The sequence below is a fragment of the Grammomys surdaster genome, unplaced genomic scaffold (genome assembly GCF_004785775.1).
Source record: "Grammomys surdaster isolate TR1022 unplaced genomic scaffold, NIH_TR_1.0 126035, whole genome shotgun sequence".
NCBI lineage: Eukaryota > Metazoa > Chordata > Mammalia > Rodentia > Muridae > Grammomys > Grammomys surdaster.
Genome location: NW_021620848.1, coordinates 4,537,733 through 4,557,685, shown reverse-complemented (window position 1 = coordinate 4,557,685; position 19,953 = coordinate 4,537,733). Strand labels below are relative to the sequence as shown.

The 19,953-nt window shown below is 38.8% G+C and overlaps 1 protein-coding gene across 2 annotated transcripts in view; it reads left to right on the top strand.

Annotated features, from left to right (window-relative positions):
- The window catches only part of Rabgap1 (RAB GTPase activating protein 1), a 125,369-nt gene that overhangs the window by 3,130 nt on the left and 102,286 nt on the right, over nucleotides 1-19,953 (top strand). Inside the window, exons 1-2 of one of the 2 annotated variants that reach the window (XM_028754650.1) lie at nucleotides 5,474-5,521; nucleotides 19,696-19,895. In XM_028754650.1, the coding sequence (XP_028610483.1) occupies nucleotides 19,746-19,895 (150 nt within the window). In that variant the 5' untranslated portion in view covers nucleotides 5,474-5,521; nucleotides 19,696-19,745. Of the gene's footprint in view, nucleotides 1-5,473; nucleotides 5,522-19,695; nucleotides 19,896-19,953 lie in introns of those variants that run through there. The other variant, XM_028754651.1, reaches the window with a different exon arrangement.

The window sequence follows — 19,953 nt, the reverse complement described above, 5'->3', positions numbered from 1 at the left end:
AGGCTTGTTTTGTGGACTAGCATGTTGTCTCTCCTAGTAAATCTCATAAGTGCTTAAGAAGAATGTATTCTGCAGCTGCTACATGGAATAGTCCATACATGTATATTAAGTGTAGTTGGGTTTTTTTGTGATGTTCAATTCCTCACTTTTCTTCCATATGTCTATTTTACCCATTGTTGAACATATTATAATTGTTTGCTTTGAATTCTTACTTTGGAAAGATTTATCTTGGTTTCAGAATTTTCAGTGCATCATGACCACCAAGATGTGACAGACCAGAGCAGCCAGTTTTGTTTTTTTTTTTTTTCCAGTGTTGGTTATTGACCCAGGGCCTTGTATATGCATGCCCCTTACTGTTTGTTTTGATCACTGAAGTGTAAGCATAGCCTCTACTATTGTTTAACTCTATATTTTGACAGAATTTTTAGGAATTTTAAGGGAATAGCATCTGTATTGTTTCCCTTTTGCTTTATTTGGAAACAAAGATTAGGACATTGAAAAGCAACTGCTTGTATAGAAAGTAGACATCTACTGTGTATCATCAGGGAGGATACAGTCTCACAAAAGAGCCAGGAAAAAGTTTTTCCTAAATTCATCCCGAAATCCAGTACAGAGAGAATTAATATGTCAACTAATAACCAAAAAGATAAAACTAGGCTGGAGAGATGGCTCAATGGTTTTAAGAGCACTGGCTGCTCTTCCAAAGGACCCGGGTTCAGTTACCAGCATGGCAGCTCATAGCCATCTGTAGCTCCAGTTCCAGAGTGTCTGATGACTTCTAATCTATGGGGGTCATTAGGACACAGACTGGCATACTACCCATATACTTAAAAACTGGATGAGGGAAACTTTGACTTTCTATAATAATCACATATGATCCAAATGTCTTAGTTTTTAGTCACTTCAAATATCACAAAGCAGGATGGGGGATAGTGTCACACACCTATAATCCCAGGACTTGGGAGACAGAGGCAGGCAGATCTGGCAGCATGGTCTACAGAGTGAGTTCCAGGACAGCCAAGGTTACATAGTGAGAACCTGTCTCTTAAAACAAAACAAACAAACAAAAAAGCAGGGCTGGAGAGATTGCCCAGTGGTCAATTTAAGAGCACTTGTTGCTCTTGGAGAGATCCCAGGTTCAGGGATGGGACCTTATACAACTGTCTATAATTCTGTGTGGTTCATGTTTACTTGACACAAGCTAGAGAGACTGGAAGGAAGGGAGCCTCAATTGAGAAAATGCTTTCATAAGATTACACTGTAAGGGACTGGGGAGATGGCTCAGTGGTTAAGCACACTGGCTGTTCTTCCAGAGGTCCAGAGTTCAATTCCCAGTAACCACATGGTAGCTCACAACCATCTATATTGAGTTCTGATGCCCTCTTCTGAGAGCACTCATATACATAAAAAATAAAGAAAAAAAAAAGATTGCACTGTAAGCAAGTCTGTAAGGCATTTTCTTTTCTTCTTTTTTTCTCTTTTCTATTTTTTTTTTGGTTTTTTGTTGTTGTTGTTGTTTTTGTTGTTGTTTTTCGAGACAGGGTTTCTCTGTGTAGGCATTTTCTTAACTAAAGATTGATATAGGAGGACCTGGCCCACTGTGGGTGGGGCTACCCCTGCGCTGGTGGGCCTGGGTTCTATAAGAAAGCAGGCTAAGCAATCCATGGGAAACAAGACAGTAAGCAGCATTCCTTCTGGCCTCTGCATCAGTGCCTAACTTCAGGCATCTGCCCTGTTTGAGTTCCTGTCCTGACTTCTTCAATGATGAACAGTGACGTGGAAGTGCAAGCTAAATAAATCCTTTCCTCCTCAAGTTGCTTTGGTCATGGTGTTTTATCACAGCAATAGTAACCCTCACTAGGACACTCTAGCTCCAGGGGATCTGATTCCTTTTTCTTGCCTCTGCAGGCACCAGACACACATGTGGTACATTTAACATTCATGCAAGCAAAAACAAAATACATAAAAATAAGAGTAAATACATCTTTCCTTAGAAGTATAAAGAAAGCATGAGGCCTATAAAGGAACATTAAGTATGGCCAATTCCAAAGAAAATAATAAGTCCACAAATTGTCCCCAAGAGATATTTAACTAAAAATAATATGGGGATGTTGGTGTTGATCAAACCCAATGACCCATGCATTTTAGTCACATCTGACAAAGACTTTAAAACAACTATGTTGTGATTACTCAAACAATTGGGAGTTATGAATGAAATCAAGAAAACAGTATATGTACAAAATTAGAATATCACAAAAAAAGAAAGAAATTAGGAAAAGGAGGCAGAATAAAATTGTGGCTTTGAAAAGTACAGCAGTGAAAGTAAAATATTGATTGATATGGTTGGGCAGATGGTGCACTCAGTTGTTCAAGTGTTGCTGTTCAAGCAACCAAATTTCAATCCCTACACAAATAAGCCAAGCTTTACAGTGAATGCCTAGAGTCCCAGTGACAAGGAGGTAGTAGCTGCTGGATCCCTGTAGCTTGATAGCCAGCCAGTAAATCCTCATCAGGAAACACCAGGACAGTGAGAGACCCTGTTTCAAAAAGCAAGATGCACAGTGCCTGAGTAACAACACATGATGTCCTCTGTCCTCCACAGCACATGGCTCATATATATATATATACCCTTGGACACTTATGTATGCTCCATGCACACACACAAAAAAAAGTGTTTGGAGCACTAATAAGGCATATTTGAGCAAGCAACAGAAAGTAACAGGAAGCTTGAAAGTTTGGATGGGGTGTATTTTAAATACCCTAGTTCCTTCTTCCTTATATTTAACTTTTCTGATCTTACACAGCCTCCAGTCCCTTACTTACCTCCTGTTTTGCCTACCAGCATTACCAGAGATTTCTCTTGAAAACCCCAAATATGATATTGTTACTGTCCCTGCAAAAGGCACCTTTCTGTCTATAGATTGAGCTGTATTTTCCTCCTTTTTAGCATTCAGAGATTTTACTGTTCTGGCTCTTGCTTACCAAAGTACTTTATCTCATAACAGCCCCAAATTGTACACATACATTGTACTCATACAATATAAGGTTTCAAAGCCACCTGCTGGTAAAAACTAAGCATATTTAAAGCTCTAAATTAGTTTTCTGTGAGTGATATAAGTTACTCAGTGACATTGGTAGGCACTAAAATAGACTAAAGTCTATGTTTTAAAAGAACTCTGGTTACGTGGTGTCCCTGTTTTGAAATAGCAACAATAAAAAGACTCTACAGGAGCTGAGAATTTAGCCCAGGTGGTAGAGTGCTTGCTTAGCAGGCAAAAACACCCTATGCTTGATACCACACACCGTATAGAACACTGGGTATGTTGGTGTATGCCTGTAATCCCAAGCATTGGGAGGTAGAGTTAATAGGATCAGAGATCCAAGGTCATTATCTGCTAAATTGAATTTGAGGCTATTTGGGAATACATGAGATATAAAGAGGAAAAAAAGAAGAGTCTGTAAACAAGCATCTTACTAAATCAAAATCCGATGCTCTACACAATAAGTAATACTATGTGCTAAATAATTTGCATTGTATCTAGTGTCAGGAAGCAAGTCTAGCACAACATACTAGATGACTCATTAAACCTTCTAATATGGCTTCTGGTTTGCAAAAATTACAGGGTTTAGAAGACAAACTAATTCACTAATTATTGCAGACTTTTTGAAGCAAATATTCAAATCCAGGAATTTTTTACTTTCTGCAAAGAGCCATTCATTTTCAAACTGCACATTTTAAAAACTTAAAAGGCATAACTAGATGAAACTGATGGTCTAATAATTAAACGTAGTAATCAGAAATAAGGTAGGTGTTATTAATTTAAAAAGATTACTAGACTGGTATGTTATTCCAGCATTTGGGAGATAGAGGCAGGAGGATCTAGAGTTTGAGATTAGCCTGAGTTACATGAGGCCCGTGTCAAAAATAGATACTGGATTATTAAACTGATCTTGTCAACTGAAATGTTAACATTGGTGGTGAAATGTGACATTCCTAATTTGTTTTAACTTGTTTCTATTTTTTAATTTTTTTCTCCAAACATACTGATTATGTAATAAAGTTTTATTTAAGAAAACTTCATTTACACATGTACTTTGACTACATGTGTAATACATGGTGCTGGGCAGTGGTGGCGCACGCCTTTAATCCCAGCACTTGGGAGGCAGAGGCAGGTGGATTTCTGAGTTCGAGGCCAGCCTGGTCTACAGAGTGAGTTCCAGGACAGCCCGGGCTATACAGAAAAACCCTGCCTCGAAAAACAAAAAAGAGAGAGAGAGAGAGAGAGAGAGAGAGAGAGAGAGAGAGAGAGAGAGAGAGAGAGAGAAGAAATACATGGAAGTTGACCACCAAGCTAGTAAACATTTTGTTAGGAGTGCACAAGATTATACTTTCTTTCTTATATTATTTGAATACTTAAAAATGGGTGTGTATAAGGAAAAGGAAACATTACTCTTATCCGACAGGATAAGAGGTGTTTTGTGAAGGACAAGTCACAAAGGGGAAGTATAGCAGCAAAGGTTGTTGGTTTTTTTTTTTTTAATTGCTTTCCTGGTTCACGTTGTAAATGACTCACTAGGAAAAGAGTATACCACGTTCAAATAAAGAATAAGCGGCTTTAGAAGTATAAATTACTGTCTTGTGTAGCAGCAGTGCCTGGCCTAGTGACAAAGACCTGTAATCCTAGCTACTCGGGGTATCAAGACCAGAGGATGAAAAGTTCAAGGCTTGCCTGCTCTACAAAGTGAATTCAAGGCCAACAAAGGTAACTCAGTGAGACCCTGTCTCAAAATTAAAAATAAGTCTCGGGTTTAGCTGCGTGGTAAATGCATGAGGTGTTAGGTTCAATCCTCAGTAACAACAAAGTAATAACTTTAAAAATACTTGCACACTTGTTTTGTTCTCAGCTACATTGTATGTTCATTCCGGACAGGAATTTTAAACTTCGCTTTATTGTTGTTGTTTTGTATTCAACTTTTCAAATAAAATTCTCATCCTCGAGTCACAGACTAAAATAACTGTATTCGTTCCTAGTTTCCTCAGTACCTGAAACCGGGTCACTGTATAGAGCCTGAAGTTTGATTTGTAGATCGGAATCGGTCACATCTTTCGCAAGTTTGGGGTAAAGCTGAACTGAGAGACATGTTTTTATAAAATAAACTATCACAATCCTTGGTTCTGTGCGCCTCAGTAAATGTTGGGGGAGTTGAGTCGGCGTTAAGTGCTGCCTGGCAAGCAGGGCTTGCTTCAGAAAGGTGGACACAGAGATGCCTCCCGGCCCTCGGCTGCAGTCGCAGTGGTGGCAGAGTTCGAGCCCAGCGCGCAAGCGCGTATCCTCGGGCAGGCTCCGAGCTCAGGTGGGGCTGCGGGAAGGAAGCTCCGCCTCGCGGGAGGACGCGGGGCCTATGAAGTGGGGCAGGGGGCGGGCCAGAGGGCGGAAGGAGTTGCTTCACGTGAGCAGGGGGCTGGGCGGCGGGGAGGCCCAGGCGGCGGAGCCTCCCGGACAGCGCTCGGCGGCAGCAGGTCCGGTACAGTCGCCGTTCCCCTCCTCTCACCCTGGTCTCCTTACCCCAGAGGCGAGGGTTCTTCTGCCGCCCGGGTTAGAATCCGGCTGCCTTCTCTCCCCGCCGGGCGGGGTCGGGCCAGAGATTACGGGGGGGGCTCCCTCGACGGGCCGAGCCCTGAGGGGAGCGGAGATGGGTGTGGGGGAGCGGCCACGGAGGGCAGATGGCGCACGCGCGGGCCCTACCCCGCCACCACCCCACCTCCCAGGAACCCCTGCCCAAACCGGTTCCCCTTGTCTGGGTGGGTGTCTGTCTCCAAGCCTTGAAACTGCTGCTCCCTTGTGCGAGGTCTCTCCCCTCCCAACAAAGCCGGTTTCTCTTCACTTTTGTGTTTTTGTCTTGGTCTTGTTTGGAGATCTGCCGGTGTCTTCTGCCTCAGTTTCTCCCGTTGCCCACTGTGTCGGGGTGTGTGTGTGTGTGTGTGTGTGTGTGTGTGTGTGTGTGTGAGAGAGAGAGAGAGAGAGACAGAGACAGAGACACTGACACTGAGGTTGCCTTGGGCCTCGGGTTGGCTTCCTTGGCTGCGCCTAATTTGAAAGACTTCCAGCGTCGCTCTGCTTTCTCTTACTGGTATTTTCTGCCTCATTCTCTCCACCTGCGTTTAAAGTGTCTCTGGCATCACACTCTTTCTGTCTTAAAGAAACACCTGCCTGTTCCTGCCCTGTGTCTTGAGTTTCAGCACCCTTCAGGGTTTTGTGAGTCAGTCCAAAGGCTTTCTCCAGCCTTCCAGGGGTGTGCTGTCCATCCCCTAATAGTAGTCAGGCCCATAGTCTTTACTAATACCGTCTTTTGTAGTCTGCACCTGCTTTTACAATCATACGCATACCTGTGGTGCCCGAAGGATCCACTTATCTTAGAAACAGGTGTCCTAAGCAGACTATTAAACTCATGTCCATGCTTGTAGCGCTCCTTTTAGAAACCGTGCTCCAACTTGAATTTGAGATGGGGGTTTGGGGGGAGGTGTCAGTGGGGCATGGGTCCCCCTACCACAGGAGAAGAATGTCAGGGACAGAGTTTTGCAATGTATTTGATATTTTCATTTAGATCAACACCTGTATTTACGTTCTTGTGAATAGAACGTGATATAAGTATGTGGGCTTCCAGCTACTTTGTTTATTTAGGCAGAGAAACAATGGACAATAGTGAAATTGTCAAACTAAAAAGTCATTTGGAAAAAAGCTCTGGTGCCAAAGAAGTGCATGTATAACTTTTTAATGTAAACAAAAGACCTGTTGTATTAATCCATATCTATTCATAATACTATAGATTATATTGTATATTGAAGACTTAGCCAAAGCTTAGTTAGGAAATAAGAATGAACAAAGGATAGGATTATTTATGATCTTCCTTAAAGGTCAGAATCTGAATTAAAATTTGAATGATTAATTTGTATGTTTGTACATTTTAATTTACATGTCATGCTCAGCAGCTGAAGTAGGAGGATCAGGAGTTCATAGCCGCCCTGGATTACATAGCAAGATTCTATCTCAAAGAACAACCACCAAAAAATAAAGTTTACATTTTTAATACAAAATATCAGATCAGTTTCATGATTAAAGTTACCATATTGCTATGTTGTGGTACATTGTTTTCAGTTTCTTCAACTGTGTGTGTGTGTGTGTGTGTGTGTGTGTGTGTGTGTGTGTGTGGGAGAGGGAGAGGGAGGAGAAGGAGGGAGGGAGAGAGAGAGAGAGAGAGAAAGAGAGAGAGAAAGAGAGAGAGAGAGAGAGAAAATCTACATGACTAATGATGAAATTCTGTGATTTGCCACAAAGATACACTACACTGTACAACCTTGCTTTGATTTACTTTTTAAACACAGTTTTCAGTTAACTCACTGGCTTTACTAAACTGTATTTTGGGGAACTCATCAACTGTGAATTTTGCCATAGTATTTTGTTTACAATCATGACTCTTAAACATGGGATTCTTCCCCTTTCTCAATGTACTGTGCACATTATTCACAGTAGAGACATGACTTTCTAAATAATTGAACTTTTAAAGTCACCTTCTTTTATTTAGCAAAGTTCCTGCTAGATACAGCCTACTATGAAAGATAATTCCCTAGTAATTGTTATAGCAAGTCACTTTCAAGGGATGTGTTGTTTAAGTTGGGACCAGTGTTGAATATTTTCATGAGAACACTGATGTCCTAATGTTATGATGCAGCCTGCCCATAAGTATCTTTGCAACTTCCCAGATTGTCATTTATCATTAGACTTTTTTTAACAAGTAAATAAATAGACAAGAGTCAATATTTTCTTGGAACTAAAACATTCATCTTCAGGTCTTTGTTTAACCATGTACCTAAATCATTTTGGTACTTTGTATGTATTGTTTTCTCTTTTTAAAGCAATTATTCATAGTTGGATCCTAAGGAAAGAAAATTCAAAGATAAGGAATAGATACCAGAGTAAATTTCTGAAAGGAAAATTCTATCTTACCTAAAGCTGCTTAAATGTTTTCTTGATTTTGTTTTTTAACAAACTGGTCATTTGGCCATTCTCTACTTCTGTCCTCTCCTGGTATTGTTGGTTCCAATATTAGCATAGCTGTTTACACTTAGATTGCAGCCACTGATGATGACTCTTAAAAGCCTTGTTTCTCTTCATGTGCAAAACCTGACCAAATATGGAAGTGTGCAAGTCATGAACATGTTACTTTATAGAGTTTGGCCTAGAGGTTTCCTTTCTCTATCCATGTTTACCATAATACTCTGAAGATTCTTCTTCAGAGTAGAGTTTGTAAGCCCTAGTACCCCCATACCTTCTTTCAGTCACTAAAAAGGTAAAATAAAACCCCAATTCTGTCTTGTAAGTTCATAATGGTTGCTAATTAGTATTACTTTGGCAGTAAAATATGAAAATAGATTTTAATCACTTGGCTATGTTGCCAAATTTAGAAGTTTGCACTTAACCCAATGCTTAATTGTTAAGGATTTCTGGTTAAGGCCTTTTCAGATCAGTACTTGCATCATAAGCCAGTAGTTAGTCTCTCTAGGCCAGTGTAGCCCCAGTCTTCAGTTAGCTGCTGGAAATACTAAAAGACACCTCACTGGTAGCTTGTGTTGGACTTTTTATGGTATATTAACTGAGTTTCTATGATAAATTTAACATAATGTTACTCAGAATTTAACAGTAATTTGTTTTTGAGCATTCTCTTCCCATTTTCCATTAGCCATTTTGAGAATTACATCCTACACTGTACAGTCTGGATCTACTTCTAAGGATGAGTCTTGCATTATGCAGACTGAGAATGGGGTTTTGTTGTTGCTGTTGTTTTTTTCATATAGGGTCTCATGGTCTCACTGTGTAGCTCTTGCTGTCCTGGAATCCAGTATGTAGTCCAGGCTGGCCTTGAACTCAGAGGGTTCCAACCTGCCTCTCTGCTCCTCAAGAGCTGGGATTAAAGGTGAGCCACTATGCCCAACTCAATTCTGAGGATGTTACAACTATAGTAAGTACATTAGATTAAATGATGAGTATATGTACAGTGTTTATGGAAATGGCCAGTGATTTTAATAGTTTTGTAATGAGCTCAGTGCCTTTAAAGGTGTCCTGATTAATGAACTGTTCAATGACACAAGACTTTTTTTTTTTGGTATCTAGACCTCTGATTACTTGAAGAAAAATTATTTATTGTAGTTGCATCCTCTAAATATTCAGATAAAAAGTTGATTTCTGTCTAATTGTGAAATGCTAATACTTAACCAGTCCTGCGTTTACAATATTCTGGTTTTGGTTTTAAGTAAACTTTTTTTCAGATAGATTTAGTACATGAATGGAAGTTAAATATATGTGAATTTTGTATCTTCTTGCACAAATGCCTATTACAGTAGTGTGAGATGATAGTAAACTGCCTACCCTGTGCTTGGTATACTTCCCTAATGTCCCTCCATCCCTTTGTCAGTATTGACCAGGCTTCTATCAAACATTTTACACATTCCTCTGAAAGAACAAACAAGTTACAGAAAGGAGAAACTATATTACATTGCTCTTAGGTTTTAGTCTTCTACTGAATGACTTGTTTGCTTGATATTAAGTTCACAGACAGTAAAGGGAGGTGAATAATCAGACATTTCAGATCTCAGGTACAGTAGGTGAATATTCTAAATGTAATAGATTAATTTTCTTAATTATGCATAAGTAGGAGTTATGTTGACTAATTTCCTAAAGGGGTAAAAAAAAAATCTTTGAAAGGCCTTACAGTGCTTTAAAGCATTTATATTTATACAATGCTAATGTAAATTGTGCTTCTTAAATCTGTTCAGAAAAAAATGAAAAAATTTGCTGGCAGAGCTTGGGAGAATAAAATGACCTTGACTATAAGCACTAGTAATTCATTAATATTAAGCCAATTTTCCTATTGTTTCCAGCTATTGTGAAAATGGATTTCAAATAGCAATTTAAATATTTAGTTTTAGAGATAGTGCTTTGAAGTGGTATGAAGCCAACGTACTTAAGAGTTGTAGAGGGAAGAAAAAGTTTCCTGAAGTAGCCATAGGAGCATCGGAAGACCATAGCCCTTTCTGTCTTCAGTATAAGCATTATTACATTCAGCCAACCAACACAGGTAAAAAAATTGTCATATAGAGGTATAGTGGGAGGAGTTTTAACTGTGGGAACAGAAAAACATGGATATTCCCAAATCTTAGACTTAATTTAATATGTGATTGGAGATAAAGCTACTCGATAAATTTGAGATTCAGTTTCTTCATTGTTTAAAATGGACCTACTTAATATTGTAAAGCACCTGGTATTTTCTCCTTTCTTAGATAATTCATAAAACAGTAGGATTCAGTGCCCTCATGTTACATGACTAAAATCACAACCTTGTGTAAGGTTTTAAGGGAAAAAATCACAATTAAGTCTTACTCCTTTTTAACCTAGTACATTATTACCTTTAGATAAACAAGAAGGTGTGATTACTCATGAGAAAATGAAAAATAACTGAAAACATTGACTTTCTGTAGGCATTGTTAAAATATTCGTTTGGTAAGGGCATTGTTTAATTGCCTGCCTGGTCCCTATAGAGGGCAGAAGAGGCTGTCACATTCCCTGGAGCTGGAGTTGCAGGTTATGTGAGAGGATATGGTACTGGGGTCCAAACCAACTCCTCTGTAAGAATAATAAATACTCTTAGTTCGTGAGCCTTCTCTCTAGCCCCTCATTTTGTAAATTTTCAGAGCTTTAACCTAGGTGATATAGATAAACAAATTTATATTTGAGACTTGTGATTAAGCCTTTAAACAAAATCCTTTTTCTTAAAAAAAAAGTGGTACGTGTCTTCTACAACATTGATTAACTTTAATTACATAGTTCTGTTGCCTAAGAGGTACCCAGGGGTACAGCAGTCATTGTAGCAGAAGATAGAATGATGGTTGCAAGAGACTAGAGATGAGAGAAATTCTAGATGGTGTTGGTGTGGATGGGCTTAGTGCCACAGAACCTGACACTTAAACATGTCTCAAGTGGTGAAGTTGTGGCACATGTGTATTTGACTGTGATGGTAGAAAGGATTGCAACTTGTGGAACATTTAGAAGAAAACTTTGTTTCATAATTTGTTAAAGAGTAACTTTTAGATAAGTTGGCTTTCTAATTTTTACTTTGAAGTATACCTAAGATAATGTTTTTTGTTTGGTTGGTTTTTAAATTTAAGCTTCAATTAATGAGAAGGCTTACTTTCACATGATTTCGTTACTTCACTTAATACAGTTCAAAGCAGCAGCCTTAAGTTACAAGTCAGACTTTAAAACAAAGCCATACCTATTGTTTAGCAATTAGTGGTGGAAAATAATCTATATTTTTAAAGGCGGGGGAGATTTCCATTGAGTTAATTAGATCTGCCCCTTCCTTTTCTGGGGGTAGGCTATGAGAAATGCATGTGAAAACTAGTGCAAGAAAAACAAGTTTAAAACTGACAAAATGAAAAGAGCTAAGACCAGTGTATGTATTCCCTTATTACTCTGCTTATTTAGATTTAGTGTTGGGGATCAAACCCAAAGCCTCACACATGCCAAGCCTGTGCTCTGCAGCTGAGCCCCATCATAGACCCTTGCTGGGGTTTTTGGGTATGGGGTGCACCTGTGCGTGTGGACACTGGAGGTGGACACTGGGGATTGTCTTCTTGCATTTGTTTTAAGGTACTTTCTCGTAGTGAACCTGAAGCTCATCCGTTACTTACCTGCTCAGTGAGCTTGAGTGTTCTCCTTGACCCAGACTCTGGTGTTGGTGTTATGGGCATGTGCCACATTGCCTGTCTTCTATTCTTTAAAATGGGACGTAAGGATCTGAGTTCAGGACCTCTTTGATTGTCATGGCAATAGTGACTTTTGTTGCTGACCCATCTCCCCAGTACTCATTTTATTTTAAAAGATATAGACCCTGTGGGAATTGGCCTGCTATGACATCTTTGGATCTTGTTTTGCTGCTTTCTGTGGTAGTTCCTGAACTGAAAGTAATATTAACCAGAGGACAGGCTGGAACACATAAAAATGGAGATAGGGATACCGAAGAGTGAGATACTGCTCAGAAAAGAGCAGAACACCTAGGTGCCTGGGTTTCCACCAAGTTTCATAATTTCTCTGTGAACTAAAGCAAATTACCCAACCTGTCTTAGCTTTGGTCTGTCATACAAAGTTAATATTCATCTGACAAGGTTAGTATGGCACTGACAATAATGTTTTTGAGTGCTTTTTAGTTCCACATTGTGCCTAAAATTGGCACTCAGTAGTTAATACATATTACTTTCTTTTTAGATTTAGCAAGGTGTATTAAGCATCCTCCTTAAGATTCCATAAAGCTATATTCGTTTGCTTTTTGAACAACACAGTTTACTTACTGAACAGCGAAAAATGGTGAGGAATAAGAGTGAAGTGATGAGTGTGTGTGGTTCAAAGGAATCTCAGGGTATATTTTAAGACTCAGTGTTGTTTAACTATCTTCTTGGCCATGACATTTGAGGTTTTGATAGAGTCATAGATGATCAAGGGTAGTAGCTGGGGTAGTTGGCACACAACTGTAATCCTAGCACCCTGGAGGCTGAGATAAGGAACTAGGGTTTTAAGGCCAGATAGGGCTGGCTATGCCATGAGATTTTTGTCTCAAAAAGAATGTGCTGTTGTTGGATTTGTTTTCTTTTTTCTTATTATTAATCTTCTGTAGCTATATTTCCAAGTACTTGCATATAGTATAGCATATTGGTCATTTGTCTATTACTATATCCTACTAATTACACTCATGCAGTATTTGTTCTCCAGTATCCTGTACTCAGGTAGTCCTCTGCCTAAGCCTCCTGGGACTATTGTAAGAGCCATCATACCTAGCTAGGAAGTCAGGGTTTGGTTGGTTTTTGATGACAAGATCTTACTATGTAGCTATGCATATTACCATAGCTGTCCTGGAACTCATTATGTAGACCAGGCTGGCCTCAAACTTACAGAGATCACTTGTCCCTGCCTCCCATTTGCTGACATTAAAAGCCTGCACCACCATGCCTGACCATAAGTAAATTCACTGTTAACCGATAAGATTAATTTTAGGAACTAGAAACAATACAAATTTTTAATTTGTATCTGAAAAATATCAATGATTTATATTGTACTACTTTTCCACTTCAGAACAAATTAATGGGATCTGTAAGAGATCAAGAATGAATAGGCATCTTCATTCAGCGAGAGTTAGATATATTTAAAAGTCATTTAATTTGTGTGTGGAGGGAGCCACTATGCATGTAGAAGTCAGAGGGACTACTCCTGGGAGTTGGTTATTTTCTTCCACTGGTTTGGGGAATAGAACTCAGGAACTCAGGTAACTTGGCTTAGTGTCAAATGCCTTTACCCACCAAGCCATCTCACTGCCCTTCAGGTGCATTGTTTTCTGTGTTTTTTGTAGAAGTGCATAGTTAAACATAAAATTGTCATTTAATGTCACAGAGCATTGAATTTGTGCAAAAAGTTTATAAAGAGATTTAATGTTGTTCCCCTCCCATTTTATTTATTTGTTTATTTAAAGCAAAGACTCATGATGTAGCCCAGGCTGTCTTTGAACTTGGTGGTGTTTGTTTCAAACTATGAGTGCTAGAATTACATAGGTATCTGCCTGCCTGCCTGCCTGCCTGCCTGCCTGCCTTTCTTTTTAAACTTTTGTATTAGAGAGTCCTACATTCCCTACTAAATTTGAATGTTTAATAGCCCTGCTTCAGCTTTCTTTCTTTTTCTTTTTTTTTTCTTTTTGTTGTTTTTTTTTTTTTTTTGAGACAGGGTTTCTCTGTATAGCTCTGGCTGTCCTGAACTCACTCTGTAGACCAGGCTGGCCTCGAACTCAGAAATCCGCCTGCCTCTGCCTCCCAAGTGCTGGGATCAAAGGCGTGCGCCACCACCACCATCGGGCTATGCTTCAGCTTAGTAAATGCTGGGATTACTGGCATGTACCATCCTTCCTGGCCTGGCCCAGCTGAGATTATTTCAGTCAAAATCTCTAGTGGTCTTTCATGTGTTAGTAGGATAAAAGTAACGAAAGGTTAGATGATATGAAAAAATAACACCATTGGACTTTGAAATATGCACAAGGATACATAAGTGAAGGAAGTTACCTTTCACCTTAGGTGACTTTACTTTTATTTATTTTCTTTTTGGCTTTTTGGGTTTGCTTTGAAATAGCCTCACTATGTATAGTCTGGCTGGCCTAGAGCTCACTGTATTTAGACAAGATTGGCTTTGCACTCATAAAAATCCAACTGCCTCTTCCTTCCTAGTACTGGGATTAAAGACATGTACCACCATGCCCAGCCTGATTTTATTAAGATACGTAGAAAAGGAAACATCCCAAAGTCTGCTTACCAACATGGGGCTCTTGGTAGCGTATTTCCAGTTTATCACTCTTGTAAAAGAAAACAGTCCTTTTTAGTGTCTACCAAACACAATGACATAGTGTTCATGTCATGTATGTTACATAAAGATGGGAGGCCTGGGACTGTAGTTCTGTTTATAAAGTGTGTGTGTGTGGCATCCATGCAGTTTGGGATAGGTGTGGCACCACCTGTAATCCTAGGGGTGTCATAGTTATCCTCTGCTACAGAGTTGAGATAGTGACCATTCTGAGCAACATAGGACTCTATTACTGTTTCCTCCCCCAAGTCAATTGAAAGAATGTCAAGTGCTGACATTCTTTCTTCTTAAGTAAGATAGATTTCACTCTGTTGTGCTGTATGAAAACAAGATTTTCTTTTCAAAGTATTTCTTTTTTATTTATTTAGATTAAAATAAATTACAGGGATGGAGAGATGGCTCAGTGGTTAAGAGCACTGACTGCTCTTCCAGAGGTCCTGAGTTCAAATCCCAGCAACCACATGGTGGCTCACAGCCATCTGTAAGGGAATCCAACACCCTCTTTTGGTGTGTCTGAAGACAGCTACAGTATACTCATATACATAAAATAAATAAATATATCTTTAAAAAAATAAATTACAGTGTGTGTTATAGTAAATATTTAATCTCAACTGGGGGTTTCTACCCTACCTTTGATCATTTAGTTCCTAGATAAAAGACACAAAACTTTTATATTTATGATAAGCCTTTAATGCACTCAAGCTGGGCAGATATCTACTCTCTAATCTACTTCTCCATCAATAACTTGCTGTCTTAGTTAGGATTTTACTGCTATAAACAGACACCATGATCAAGGCAAGTCTCATAAGCACAGTATTTATTTGGAGCTGGCTTACAGGCTCAGAGGTTCAATTTGTTATCATCAAGGCAGGAGGAGTATGGCAGAGTCTAGTCAGTCATGGTGCTGGAGGAGCTGGGGGTTCTTTATCTTCATCTGTAGGCTGGTAGGAGAAGACTGGCTTCCAGGCAGCTAGGATAAGGGTCTTAAATCCCCCACCCACAGTGACACACCTACTCCAACAAGGCCAAACCTCCAAATAGTACCGCTCCCTGGACCAGCATATACAAACAATCACTCTTGCCATGTTATATCTAGGCAGCTCTTAACACCCAACCCTCATGGCCATATTTTCATGATGTACCTACCCCATGGCAGCTTTTCCTCTCTCCACCTTCTGTCACTCCTCCTGTCCCCCTCAGGTCCTCAGACACCAAGCACAGGAACTGAAACCCCACCTACTTCTCTTCTGCTCAGCTCTAGGCTGTCATAATCTTTATTGAACCAATAGTTTTAAATTAAAGAGCAAAGTTGTAACATTATTTTGTACATCGTAAGTGAGGATTCTCTGGTCCCTGAGGCAACCAGGGCCAGTATTTAACATTACAATATATAGCAACAGACCAACCCACAACAAATGTGCAATTAAGAAGTCTGTATATTTTGTTTAGTAATATGCTATCTAAATTAGATTGTTTCAGTTAGCTAATATGTATATTTCTGAATTTTAAAAAGCTTTAATGTTTGAGTGCATATATTCTGTGTGTATTGTTTTTTGTATGTATATATCCACGTAAAGCCCTTAGTCAATTTACAGTAGCTCTGTGAGATAGATACTGTATCACTTTCTCTTACAGAAATTGTATAACTAGACTAAACAATTAAGGAGTAGTATAACCAGTGTACACAGTATAACTGATGTGTGGTAAGGTTTTTTTTTTTTTAAGATTTATTTATTATTTTACTGTATATGAGTATACTGTAGCTGTCTTCAGACACACCAGAAGAGGACATCGAATCTCATTATGGATGGTTGTAAGCCACCATGTGGTTGCTGGGATTTGAACTCAGGACCTCTGGAAGGGCAGTAAGTGCTCTTAACCGCTGAGCCATCTCTCCAGCCCGTGGTAAGGTTTTTTTATTGTTTATTTTGGTTCTGGATGATCAAACTCTGCACTGCTCACATTCTATGCAAGTAATGTTCCACTAAGCTATAACCCCCAACCCTAGGTCTAGTATGCTAATTTGGTTTTTTTCTAAGTTCAAATAGCAAGCTTCACTGTCACAGATAAGAACAGCATTCAGGAGGTCATAGGTTTGAGGCAAGCCTGAGTTATATAACAAGACCTATCTCCATTCCTCCTACATCTCTCCAAATAAAATTTAAATAGTATTACCTTCTCACTGGGTTCCCATGTCTTTTCTATCTTTATACGATGTTGTCCTACTTGTTTAATAAACATTTAAACATCTACATTATTCTGGGAGCTAAAAATAAACAGCCATTAATGAAATATAAAAAGAAGCTTGAGTTTTCAATTTACATGGTGTTTAAAAGCAAAAGAATAAAATGTATTAAATAGTGGAGAGGTGTCTTGTAATTGAATAAAATAGAATTTGAAATAAAACAGTAGTTTGTAGTGTCTTAAGACAAAGGCTGTAAGTCTCTAAGAGTATTACCAGAAGTATATATCACTTTCTGTGGTGTCTCTTCATAGTGGATGCTGGGAAGAGCTCTTACCTCCTATCAGTGGAGACTGGAGAGAAGTAGTCTTACTTCCTGTGTAGTGTTCAATAAACTACATTCCTGCTGAATGACAGTTTAGACAGTTTTCCTAGGCCTTCTGCTATTGTTGCACTATTAGCTTCAGTTTAAAATAGACTGAAGTCTAATTCAGCATGAAAACTAACTTAAAATACAAACTCCAAAAGAGACTTCTCAGCGTTGAGGTGTTAGACATAAACAGGCATGTTTGTCTTAGGAGAGCTCTGCTTTAGGACCTATTGATAACAGAATAGTTTTTGTCTTGATTTCTGTCAGTTATAGTACTTTGACCAAGTCACACCACCTTGCCCATGATTAGTTTTGTTATCTGTAAAACAGCAGTGTGAAGATTAAATTAGATAGGGTACATTCACCATAACATTAAAAAGCAGCATACTGCTATAACAAAAATCTTGGCTGCAAATGGGAACATCAGCAAGTGAAGCAATGCCTTTGACTCAAGTAAAAGTGGGCCAGGCAACTGAGAAACTCCTGACAGTAGAGGAACCAGACTAAGCTGGAGCTGAACATGTCCAGAAGCCAGGAAATCACTGTAGGGACTGAAGTCTGGATTCCCAGCACAGCTCTAAGTTCATGCTTATCCAACATGTCTCTTAGTTTGGTACCCTAAATCTACATCTATTAGACTGTATAAATTTGTCTGTCTGCTAAAGTTTTGATTTATTTTCCTAACATTACCTTTACCAAATGTTTAATTTGTATCCATTCAATGGATGAATGAAAACATTTTTCTTTTGGCTTTTCAGAAGACTGTTTAAAAATACTTGTCAATTTCTGTATAGTCCTGGCTGTCCTGGAGCTTGCACTATAGACCAGGATGGCCTCGAACTTAAGAGATCTGCTTGCCTCTGCTTCCTGAGTGCTGGGTAATTTTCAGTCTTGTACATGTATTCTTTGAGGTTTTGTGGGGTTTTTTTTAATTTTTAAAAAATTTTGATTTATATTTTGGCATTTTTTGTCTGCTTGCATTATGTATGTGCACCACATATGTGCCTGGTACTCACAGAGGCCAGAAGACATAGGACCCCCTGGAACAGGAGTTATAGATGGTTATGAACTACCATGTGCATGTTAGGAAGAAAGCCTGAGTCCTCTGCAGGAACTGGAAGTGCTCTTAACTGCTGAACTATGTTCTTAGCCCTCACTTGGTCATTTTTATAACAGGAACTTACTATATGCCCAAGTCTAGCCTCAGACATACAGTGGTCCTCCAGACTCATCATCCTGGTAAGATTATGAGTGAGCATCACTCTATCCTTCCTCACTATAAATTTATATTTGGTCTTGTAGATATATCTTATTTGTTTATTTTCTTGAAACCGGGTCTACCAGTACAACTCTGGCTATCCTAGAACTCAGCTGCATAGACTAGGCAGTCCTGGGACACACAAAGATCTACCTGCTTCCAACTCCAGAGTGTCTAGTCCTTCTTTCTTTTTTCTTCTTTTCTTTTTATTTTCCTTTTCTTCTTCATTTTTTCTTTTTTTCTTTTTTTTTTGTTTTGTTTTTCAGAATAAGGTTTCTACGTGTAGCCTTGGCTGTCCTAGAATTAACTATGCAGACCAATCTGACCTTGAAGTCACAGAGATATACCTGCCTCTGCCTCTGAGTGCTAGGATTAAAGACCAACATTGTTTGGTTCTGACTCTTTAAGCAGGAGAAGAAAAGACAACAGAATGTCCAGAATAGAGGTTATCCTTATCTGTGCCATTAGCTGGTTAAATGATTTTCCTTGGGGTTGATATATCCTTATGTTCAATATTATTGATGTTTTTTATTTTTGTTTGTTTTTCTGCTTAATACTTAGGAATGGTGCAATTCTAGATGATAGATAGGTCTTTTAGTTAAGCCTTAGAAGAGAAAATAGTATTTGGCATATGATGTGTTTAGCCAGTATATATTCAATTAAAAATTCAAAGCATGGGTTGGAGTGATGGCTTAGTGGTTAAGAGCACTTACTGCTCTTGGAGAGGATCTGTGTTCAGTTCTCAGTGTCCACATAGTATCTTACAACTGTCATCATTAACTTAAGTTCCGGGGGATGTAAAGCCCTCTTCTGGTCTGTACACTTGTGTACATACACAAATAAAATGATAATCTTAAAAAAATTCCAAAGTATAAGCCGACACTTAAGTTGGAAAGCTTAGCTTTATTGATGTGGTGAACTCAGAGCTATAGCTATTTCTTTTTATAATATTTATATTGATTTGAGTCCTAAGAAATTATCAGCTTTTAATGAAGGATATTTCCCAGTTGTAGAGTTTCTGCTTTCCCTGTCTTGAATTTATCTCTCCTGTGTATTAATGTGAAATAAAGTTTGGTATACCATCCTAGGATCTTAAGTTTCAGTATTGATAATGCTAGGGAAATGTAGTTATTACACTTTCACAATAACCTAGTATTTTAACTTTATTTATATGTAAAGCATTACAAATTAAAGGCTAGAGTACTGGTGAGTTTGTCTTTGCTTCTGGAAGCCAATACCTGAGTTGCAATATATGCCAAAGGCAGCCCTATAAGTAGGTGGGGTTATTGAGAAGGGAGTGTTTTAATTATATGAAATCTGAAATATCTTGACCTATATAGCACAGAATGAATGAATTTTTTTTTTTTTAAGAATAGAGCAAAAAAAAATACGTGGCAGACATTTTATATGAATCTTTATGGTTTTTGTTTTTCAGGCATTTAAAAAACGTTTAACCATTCATGAGTTGAGCCTCATTCTTGAGTTATGGATGACAAGGCCTCTGTTGGAAAAATCAGTGTCTCTTCAGACTCAGTGTCTACTCTCAATAGTGAAGATTTTGTCTTGGTTTCCAGGCAAGGAGATGAGACACCATCTACAAATAATGGGAGTGATGATGAGAAGACGGGACTTAAGGTAAAACTTGACAGCCTACATGTGCCTTGCTAAATCCTGTGTACAACTTGGAGCTAAT